The sequence below is a fragment of the Nasonia vitripennis genome, chromosome 5 (assembly GCF_009193385.2).
Source record: "Nasonia vitripennis strain AsymCx chromosome 5, Nvit_psr_1.1, whole genome shotgun sequence".
NCBI classification, from domain to species: Eukaryota; Metazoa; Arthropoda; class Insecta; order Hymenoptera; family Pteromalidae; genus Nasonia; species Nasonia vitripennis.
In genome coordinates, this window is record NC_045761.1 from 12,502,333 (window position 1) to 12,513,414 (window position 11,082).

At 41.0% G+C, this 11,082-nt stretch overlaps 1 protein-coding gene across 5 annotated transcripts; it reads left to right on the forward strand.

Annotated features, from left to right (window-relative positions):
• The first annotated feature begins 369 nt into the window (after positions 1–369).
• Positions 370–10,950, forward strand: LOC100679044 (putative leucine-rich repeat-containing protein DDB_G0290503). 5 transcript variants are annotated; one of them, XM_016987726.2, is made up of 15 exons: positions 371–1,316; positions 1,684–1,820; positions 2,240–2,263; positions 2,445–2,807; positions 2,886–3,321; positions 3,772–4,097; positions 4,184–4,585; positions 4,714–5,035; positions 5,111–5,910; positions 5,987–7,228; positions 7,456–7,674; positions 7,817–7,825; positions 8,053–8,179; positions 8,352–8,426; positions 8,778–10,950. In XM_016987726.2, exons 1-15 carry the CDS (start codon positions 1,193–1,195, stop codon positions 9,407–9,409), a joined length of 5,238 nt encoding a protein of 1,745 aa, XP_016843215.1. In that variant the 5' UTR covers positions 371–1,192; the 3' UTR covers positions 9,410–10,950. The 5 variants fall into 5 exon arrangements, with proteins under 5 accessions (XP_016843218.1, XP_016843215.1, XP_016843216.1 ...); XM_016987729.2 differs by lacking the exon at positions 8,352–8,426 and having other exon boundaries at positions 370–1,316; XM_016987727.2 differs by lacking the exon at positions 2,240–2,263.
• Positions 10,951–11,082: the final 132 nt, after the last annotated feature.

Genomic DNA, 11,082 nt, shown 5'->3' on the forward strand with positions numbered 1-11,082 from the left:
CGATCGTCTAGCTACTATTTCAGTCATAAATCCGCAATCCAACAAATAACGCGCTCAATTGTTATACAGTGATTTATCACTTGGCATTGTCAACTTATAATTTGCATCCGACCCCCATATCAGTATGTCACAGTGCAGTGGTTGACTTTACCGACATTTAAAAGCCCCTGTAAGACGGCCACAAGCGCTCACGCTCAGCAGAGAGGGACAGCTATATGCTATATATATATATATATATATATATATATGCATGCGTACGATGGCTATATATGCATACACACTCGCACGAGTTCGCGCGCGATATATACGTAATTCGTTGATCGTTTATCCAACTATATTGCACCTCGTACTTCCATGACTCATAGACGCCGTCGGCCGTAGTACACGCCGAGAGCGCGAGCTGTGTGCGCTGTTGTGTGTATATATAATACTCACAAGCGGTGCGGCGGCGCGAGCGAGACGACAACAAAAAAGAGAGAGGAGGACGGATATAGAGCCCAGTACTAGTAGGAAAGAAAGCCGCTCATATAGGTATAATAACTCTGCACGAGCTGTGTGTGGTGTACATACAACCAAGTATACAGACTCTCGCGGGCGGAGAGAGAGAAAAAAAGATTAGCCGCGAGAGTGCGAGCGAGAGAACACACGTCAAAAAGTGGGAGTAGTCGCGCGAGGAAAGCCTCTCCGTGCGCGAAACGGGAGAGGAGCAGCCGCGGGACCGAGACGGAAAAGAGAAAAGGAGCTGCTGCTGCTGCTGCTGCTGGCCGAAACGCGAGCAGCCATAGGCCCCCGATGTAACGATCAGTCGACGAGAGGTGAGAGCTTCCCGAAAACTCGACATTCGACTTGTCCGAGACGAGAAAGAGAGACACACGGACGAATTTACGAAGAGCAGCAAGACAGATAGTCTAGGTGCAGTCTGCGTACAAGCAGCTATCTCTCACGCCCACATCTACGTACCCGAGAGAGCAAGGATCTCGACATCCTACACACGACGTCGCCGTAGAGATCGTATCATGCAGCAGCTCGTCGCCAGGGAAGCGAGCGCAGCGGCTGTTCAGGTCCTTTCCCCGGAGGAGGACGGAGCTGCACCGAGCCACTTCCGCGAAGATTAGCGCCAGCTGCGGCGAGTCTGCTGCTGCTGCTGAAGGAGGCACCATCAGGAAGATGACGCAGCGGTCATGCGTTCACTATGGCTTTGATGTCTGAAGCACACTGGAGCCAAGCTATGCGGAGTCTCTGGCTGAGCTGTTTGCTCTGGGAGAGCCTCCTACCCAGTCTGGAGGCTCATCCTCTTGGGCCTACACTTCCACTGGGTGAGTTATCTTTATTGCAGTACTTTTCAAGCCGTGCATCTTAATGACTCAGTTGATTCGTGCAAAAAACTAGACTGTGCAAAAAACTTTCGTATACTCACTCCTATTGACAAAGAGCAGACTCTGAATTTTTTTACTCAGTGAGATACACCTATCTTCGAAGTACTTTTTTCATCACTGCGTTACGATGCAGTGATTAACATGAGGAAAGAGTTAAAAACTTTCTAGCTAGTGTAGTTTTTCACAGAAAGCAGAAGTTTCATAAGTTATTGGAGTTTAATTAATAGAGACTTGGAAACAGGCTTTACATAACCATCCACGTGTACTTTTTGCATGAAACAGAGTAACTAAAGCATTTTTCTTCCAGGTACCAATGAATCGCTGAGGCACTGGGAACTTCACTGGCTCAAATACACCATAGGTTTATTAGGAATCATGGTTACAGCATTCACATTAGTAGGCTGTTTGTGCTGTCGTAGGAATCGTCGGCCAAAGGGTTTTCAGGTAAAGTTATGTGTGAAAATATCACTTATCAACCACTGACACTTTACTCACGACTCATCAACTTTGCAACAACCTTGTAAAATAAATAATTCTTAGACCGGAAAGACATGCTTATTATTGTTGTAATAAATTAGGAAATTATAGCCATGCTAGGATTCATGTTTGGTGAGAAGTTAATTTCAAATATTCATATTCATTTACTGGCAATGATGTGCAATTAACAGTAACTCTGTGCTTAAAAGATATCTAAATGCATAGCTTAGCCTCGCAAAATTATAGGTATTTATTAGAGCTACCAATCATCATATTTCAATTCACCTGCATCAAAGTTATATCAAAAACATCAATTTCAATACTCAACCAAATTAGAACATGAAGTGTCAAAAGTAAATACGCACAATTTTTTTTTCTACTTATAGGACTCTGCCGGAAATATAAATAAGGTAAAATTAAATGTTGAAGCTAATACACTGTGTAAACTGTGATGTTCTAGCCTTAGCCTAAAAAAAACAACTGTATACTGCCTGTTAATAGTAGAACATTATTATCTTAATTCTGTATTTTTAAATCTTTAAAACTTTTGCTCTTACATGTCAATGTCTATCATAAAAAACCCTTTTGCAGGAATTCAAGGATGGCAGCTCTATTGAGAATGACGTCTCGGTGCCGCAGCTGCAAGGATTGGAGCTGCAGGTACCAGTCAGCATCAGTCTCAACGACCGCGTGCAGTTCGAGCCCCTGCCCGTCGAGCGCTTTGTTCCGGAAATCTGCGTATCCCCGAGGCCAAAGCCACCGCCACCCTCGCCATCACTGTTGGACGAGGAATCCGAGTCAGACAGATCGACCCTGCGAGACTCCTGTCATGAATGGTTCCAGAAGACAGATCTACACGTACCTCGTGAAAAACTCAAGTACCTGCGAGAGATGGGTCATGGATGGTTTGGGAAAGTTGTCGAGGGTTGTGCCGAATTGCAGGGCACTAATCTGGTACGCACAGCTTTCAGATTTTTTTATAAATAATTATATTTTATAGAATCCATAATAATATTTTTTCATTTTATTCAGGGAAAGACTAATGTAAAAAATGGCAACGTCGTCGTAAGGATACTGACCGAGGAGGCTACCGCTAAAGAGAAAGCCTGGTTCCTCGGCGAGGCGACGCCCTATTTTAAGCTCCGCCATCGTAACATCCTGTCGCTGTTCGGCTCATGTCTGGAAACTGATCCGTACCTGCTGCTCTTCGAGTCCTGCCCTTTGGGCGACTTAAAGGGTTTTCTGCGCTCCAATCGAGACGCTGAGTCGCGACAGGCTCTCGACAAGGAGAACATGCCCACGCGTATTGCCATCGAGGTCGGCGCTGGCCTACGACATATGCACGAACACGGGCTCGCCCACACGGATTTGTCGGCGAGGAACTGTCTTGTCGCTTCAGATTTGTCCATCAAGTTGGGCGATTATGGGACAGGCGTTGAAAAATATCCTGGAGACTATTATGTTCTAGGTAGCTAATATAGTATATTTCGATAGTAGTGCGAAAAAATGTATTCTTACACTCATGGGAAAGATGTCATCTGAGCTAAGCGACGGTGACAATAACGCGAGTGTAGAATCAACTTTCACACTCGTATCAAAAATTATTTTTTTAACGCAAAGGGTACAAAATGCGACAAATCGTATTTTCCGCACAGAGCGTTCAAAATATATTAAGTATTTGGGATGTTGCAAATTTATTGTTACTCTAGCCAATCGATACAAGCTATGGTTTGTGCGTTAAATAGATTATCTAAAGTCATTTAAGTACTTTGCGAATACTGTTTTGCTAACAGGATTTGAAATCATTTCGTGGCACGATAACGACACTTCTATTCTTCATTAAATAATAAATTACATTTTACACTTAAAATTCGATATTTCAAAGCCTTGAAATTAAAATATGATTTTTGGTGCCTAGGTGACAGAGCACTGCCGATTAGATGGTCGGCTCCAGAATCTGTGGAGTGTACGGAAACGACGATAGAAACCCGCGAAATAACTCCGCGTGCCAATTTGTGGAGTTACGCGGTTTTGTTGTGGGAAATAGCGATGTGGGGCGAACGACCATACAACGATTTAGAAGATGAAAAAGTCATAGAGATGTTATTATCCTCGAAGTCTGGACTAAAACCAGTTGGTTCACAATTGCTTTTGCAAAACAGTGACAACTGCGCTTCCAATTTGTTAGAAGCAATAAAAACTTGCCTTGTTCTTGAACCTGAGAAGAGATCACCTTTGGAACAGGTTATTATTCTCAACAATATTTGATAGATCGAAATATTGAAATATTGAAAAAATGTATCATAATTATTTTTTTTATTTGACTTCAGGTAAGACACGTACTTTTAAAAGACCAGCTAGAAGCTGAGACGTCGGATTTTGAGCAACGATGGGAAACCTTGCGACCAAACATCACTCAAAATCAACCAAGAAGTGCAAGCCTCCAAGATTTACGAGGCAGTCTTGACTCGGAGCAATGGCCCAGTCTTACTCAAACATCGTTCCGGCTTGGGCCCGAGGAGCCCGTAAAGAATGCACCTGGAGGTTTGGTACGAAGCCGATACCCGTTCCGCGACTCGGATTCAGAAACAGAAGAGGAGAGCTGGCGGGGCAGAGTCGAACGCGGTGCATATACTGAAAAAGTTAAACAAAAATCTAAATCAGTGGCAGATTTAATGGTACTAGTACACATAGAACCTGACTCTGACGCAGACTTGTCGCTGGGGCCCCAGGTAATAAAAATTGCTTATATCTGTATAAGATAAATAAACATGTTTTGAAATTATTTGCGTATATATACAAATTACTTTATATACGATACGGAGACGATTTTCTTGATACGTATTTTATTTTTGGACAGATGCCTATGGCAGAAAAATCTTTGTCAATGAAGAAAAGACTACCAGCGAGGGGTAGCGATAGCGATCTACCAAGTGCTATCTTTGACGATCAATTTGATCTCGCGCTAAGGAAGCTCAGAGATCCTCTTGTACCTGGAAACAGCTTGAGAGGGTCAAGAATAACGCAGAATACTAACTCTGCGGAGCGGCCCAAATTGCTGACTTTAACAATGGACCAAGGCCAAACGCCGATACTGAGACTGGCCTTTGAGTCTAAAGTGGAGAGTCTTAAAGAAGAGAGTCTCGTAAAAAGTGAAATAAAAACTTTAAATAAAGAACCTAGTAAGTATTATTTTATTAAAAATTAATTTCAGACTATCTGAAGAAATTTCTAAATGACTCAAATTTGTTCTATAGATATCCAGTCCTCTGAGAATGAAGGAATGAAACTTTTGTCAAGGAACGATTTGAACCAATCCCCGATACGATACAATGAACAAGTCGCCGCATCGACGATCACATCGATTTCAAAAGATGTGACGGGATCTCAGACTGTTTTGGCTGTGAGCGAGGGAAGCAATATAGCGCCTTCTTGTTTTTCTAATAATTTTCAAGTAACTGACCTTGACAACGATGAGGAGGAAAAAGACGAAAATGAAACTTTAAAAAATAATAATCACGCTGTTAAAGTAAAATTGATTGACGTGAATTCGTGGAACAATGCTCTTGATACCGCCCTGGAGCAGAAGTCAGCGGATTTTAATAATTTTACAACGCCCTCGCCGATACATAAGATTGAATCAACAAACGAAGAAGCCATCACGCCATCACCACAGTCGCGCGCAGAGTATTCGGCCGAAGATGCCGAAGACGAGTATTCAAACGCCGAGGATTTACCTGGATTGTCGAAACGACACTTGCCGATAGACGATGAGGAGGACAGGAAGCGAATGTCAACTCCTGACGATGAACGTAGCTCTGACTCTGGCTTCCGTGATAAAGAGTCTTGCGAAGAAGAGGAGAGTCCGTTAATTGGTCCGCTGCCAAATCTCGTTGCCTCGCAATCCAACACACCAAAGTCTACGACGACTCACGATAGTGCTGAGGAGGAACAGCTGCGTATACTCTTCGAGCTGGATACTATTCTGGATGCAGAGTGTTACGGCACGCTGAACGACTCCTTAGATCCCAGTGTTGATAAAGCGCTACTACTTCAGGTATGAACAAATCATAAGTGACCTTAATATCAAGTATTATACCATAAAAATATTACTATAAAATTTGTCGTTCTAGGTATCCGAAGGCTCACCATCGAACACCATACAACGAGACACAGATCTCGAGGCTGAGACGTCTGAGACCGTACAGTCGTCGAGTGAGGCAACGGGCGAAACCGAGCGAGAAATAGTGCAGATTGACAAGTCTAGTAGCGACGAGGCGAATTTAAGCTGCAGCGCCGTTCTCGACTCTCAACCCATGGATTCCGAATGTGGTCCCGTAGATTCGACTCATCGGGCGGCTTTATTAAGCGAAGATTTAAACAGCAGCGCCTCACACCATGCTGCTGAGAGCAGTAGTTGGCCCTGTTTAGCTTCATTAGACAACAACGAGGACGAGGATAGCTCGACAATGTCGCTACGTAGCGACAACTCCTACGTGTCCTTCGGTATGGACGAGGAATTTGTCGCGGCGATTCGCAACGAACTACGGGAGAAACTTCCTCATGCGCAGATGTCAGTAGTCGAGGCTCAGGAACCCCACGATGAAGATGAGCCTTCACTCGTCAGCGATCTAGATAGCAAAAATTGGGATGACGAAGTTGAGGAAGAACTCGCAGAACGTAGTGGTGCAGTTGACATATCTATTAGGTATAACACGTATGGTACGCCTTTGAGTCCAATCCTGGAAGAACGCGAGAGTGCCGGCAACTCAGAGTCGTTCAACAATACGAGAGACGATTCACGAGATGCTTCAATAACGTCTAAGGGTGGTAGCAACTCCCTCTCCGAAGACGATGTTCTTCTCATAGACACGCAAACGAACCGGGCTACGCTTGTAGAGGGTGGCTCCACGCACTCGCAAGAATCGCAGGAGCTATCAAATCACGACTCGTCCGAAGATGACAACCGCAACATCACCAACATGTATCACCACCACAACAGACCCTTGTATCCACTAGACAAGAGGTTCGGCGGCATTTTGACGGGTGGCACTGGAGCTCCGCTTCCAAGTCCTGAGGACGAGGCCTGCAAGTGGCAACAGCAGATGTCTGCATTTCCGATGCTGCCACCTCAGCTCCAGGACAATCTCATGTCAACAAGCTTCGCAAGCGAACAAGATTGGGATAGCGATGAGGAGGACGACGGAGAGGGTCCCAGTGAGTCCATAGACAACGAAATTGGCGATGAAGATGATAACGACGACGATGATGATGATGATGATGATGAAGGCGAAGACGCTGTGATGGATGAGGACGATGACGATGACGATGACGATGAAGAAAACAGTTCGAGCTCTGGAGAATTTGTTTGGCAGGTAATCCTTAATAACTTTATATACTAAAATTTCTAAAAAAAATTGCTTTATGAATTAGTTTGTACTCGTATAAATAATCTAGAATATATACAAACCTTCCGTCAAACAACAAGTTTACTATATCCATTATTTTTGTGTAATTACCACAATAAAAAATAGTAAGTAGCTTCATGAAATCAAAGAATCACTAAAAAATTAATTTTCCATTTAAATTTCGCATCGTGTAGCAATACGGCGCGGGTACAGCGCATCTAGAGAGTCATGAGACTGAAAATTCAAAGAAAATCAGCGAGTTGGACGAAGCCGACGAGGCAGAAGAAGATACGGGTGAAGAATTCGAGACTGAAGACGAAGTCGAAGAAGAGTTTACACCGTCGGCCTGGGATGCAACTTTGGCACCCCATCGATCGGCCCTCAGATCACCTGAAAAGGCTCTGAAAACTGGGGTAAGTTCGGTTATTTGATTTATTTTACCCATCCCGCTATCCCTATTAAAATTAATCCCCCCCCCCCCCTATTAAAATAAATTCTAGTCTTTGATGAATGATCATTATTTCGTGTTTGATTTATACGCTCTCTCGCTGCTAGGATGAAGTGGTAGGTGTGCTACTTTCCCAACTAGTCAATCCAAAGCAATTTAAGTGTTCAATCATTTGAATTATGTATTATTTGCATGCACATCTAATTTATCTTATTGTTGTTTTATCCACTTCTCCACTTGCAAACATAGTTTTAAATGATTCATAGCAAGTAGAAAATTTAAATGCTAAAAATAGATAAAAGATATTGCAAAAATGCAATGTAAAAGCATACGATTTGTACAGGATCAAAAGAAGAGCGTGTGGTTTAAAAAGCAACGTTACCATTGTGTTTACGAGTATCCAAAAGAGACGCCGCCTATCGAAAGTCAAAGTCCCGTGACATCCGCTTGGGAGCCGACTTCGTATACAGGTTTGCAGGATATTTTCATCAGTAACGTTTTGCTTTATTTTTTGTGTTTTTACCATAGAGACTTACTTTGTCGAAATTGAACGTACATTTAAACGATTTAAATGAAGCTATCTCTCTAAAAAAATATCGCTACCAATAGGTATAATTTTATTAATTTAATTTTTTTACATAGACTGGGAAGAAATGATCGATAACATCGATAGATTGAATTTCCAACCAATGGATTATTTTGAGACTAATAATGCCAGTAAGTCTTGAAAATAATTATAACATCGTTAGTAAATTCTCATGGAAAAAATATTTTAGATACCTAGGTTTGACTAGAGATATATATCTAGTCTCTATATAGCGATGCTAAAAAATGCTTATAAACATAATGATTTTGGCAATTAACAGTAACTGTACTACTTAAGTATTTCGTGAAATCGACTACATGCATTTATTATTTTTTATTTCTTTTTAGTTTTAACTATGATTTCCATAAGAGTTATAAAAAAGCTGCCTTATTAACTTCTAACAGTTTTTTTATCTACCATTTATTGCGGCAGTAGATCATGATACGTGACTGTTTCTAAATAACAGTTTATGTCATTTTCAGAAGGAGATGAGGAGTTCTTTGTGAGCAGTTCGAACCGTCCGTTCCAGTTTCAGTCGGGAGATGGAAAATGCGTTAGTCAATTCTTTCCCGGCGCTAGCGGCAGTGGCGCTGCATCAACGTCCCAAGAAAGTCCGAGCCAGGAATTCCAGAGCCAGCAAACCGAAGAAGCAGTCTCTGGACAGCAGCAATCTTTCAGCGATCGCCAGCAGTTGGGCGAATTGAGGCACACACGCGATCGACTAAAATTGAACCTAGTAAATCCGTCGTCTTCGTCGAATGGCAACAACAGGGTCGTGCAAATGTGCAATCCGGTGAAGCAGGGTATTAAAGTGAGCGACGACGACGATGACGACGACGACAACGAGGAGGAAGATAATATCGACAAAACGAGGTTAAGCGATGAGAGGCTGCACCAGGACGAATCTAAATCGGATGAGATATCTGAAAAAGAATTGAACCCTCAATCTGATTCTTACGTCAAAGATGCCAAGGTAGAGACAGTTCCTATTCAGGAATCGCCCGTTGTTCAGCAGTCTTTAACTCCCGTGAAATCGTCGCCGTCCGCTGACGAGCAAAGCAGTAGCGATAATCTTGAGTCGAAGAGCAATCGCGATGATCTCGATGTCGATTAATGTAGACTATTGTTTGTGATTGGCGCGCGGGAAGGAGAAACTTGTAATTTTTGTCGGTAACAGTGATTTGGAAACGTGAGCATCAATCGGAGTGATTTTCTAATACATAGCTTTGAGCTAATTTTCTATGTACTTCCAATAATAGTGTACTAGAAAGTGTGACGTGTGTTGTGAAATTCATAATTTATACAAAGTTTTTGTTGTTTTTTAGTTGTAATTTGTGGTTCAAATGATTGTAGAATTTTCATTATTATTTTTTTTTTCACGATTTTTTGTTCAACAGAACTATTTACTATCTAATAAGCAACTTAGTTAAATAAGTTTGCAATGTATAGAAAATGTATATTTTTATTTGACGCTGGATCAATTAGCTGGAATATCTTTATTGAATGATTGTTTAAATTTAAAATCTTTGTATTTTTATACTTTTGATGCAAAAAGAAATCAAACAGCAATTAATTACAATCTTTTTTTCCAAGAAGGAAAGAGTTTTAAAAATGACTGTAATGCTTCAATGCCTCACGTTTTCAATGTACGGTGAAAATTACAGTATTTTTCTTGCATAGGGAAAAATATTAGAGTAAATAAGGTGTTGTCCATGTTATAAAAAAAACAATCTGATTGGCCAAAGTCCGTCCGAAAGAATCTCTGCAGGTTTCTTTTGTATGTACATAGTGGAGTGCGATTCGATAGAAACAGCCAAATTGGCTAGGTCCACGTGGTGATAAAGTCAAACTTAGGATCATGTCGCACTGAATTAATTCGAATATAGAATTGTACATATAGTATGTTTACGTTTACCACACTCACGGTTCATTATTTGCACTGAAGGAAAGGTAGTGCCTGAATCATCGAAAATCGTCCTTTTCATTGATATTCGCCCGTTGTTATATTGTTCGCGCTTGTCGAGCAAACTTTATACTTCATCAGTAGGTTTTTGTTAACTTTTATGGATTTAATAATCGTGTTTTACATCTTAAAATAGCTCTCTACTGTACGAGTATTATAAGGAAACGCAAGGAGAGGACATACTGTACAGCCTAATGCGTCCCTTCTTGCGTGGCGCCTTTTTCCGTACACTGATAAAAATCTTGTTCATAGCAAACGCTCGAATTAGTTTTTATTAAACTGTGCATGGCACATCAAACTCTCATTTTTAAATAGTTTATATATTATATATTTATAAAGACGGAAGATGGGTCCACCGATTTCGTAGTTTCGCAATATTTGCGAAAGGCAATTTTTAAATGATTAACTTTATCTATTGTAATATGCAATTACATTCGTATCATGGGCCTAGGTAGAAAACAAAAAAGCTAATAATCTTTTTTTAAAAAAAAAGAACTACGAATTGTAACGAATACATCGTCATCGATATTTCAAAGATTATGAAAGTTACCGTATTAATGATTTTTCTTAAACGATATCTTCTACAATACTACAATCTACTCTAGCACTCACTGCAATCATTATTCATCGTCATTACAATCTATAGTATACTATTTGAATAGAGGACAATTAATATATTGTTATATATAAAACTTTGCTATTTTTCTATTTTTTAACCTTTCCCCGTTTACTTCCTTTACATTCTTGTATTTGGTAATTAATATTGAATTTTCGAAAGATGTTACTAAACAAAAATGTACCTTCTCGAGTATTGAAAATTAGGA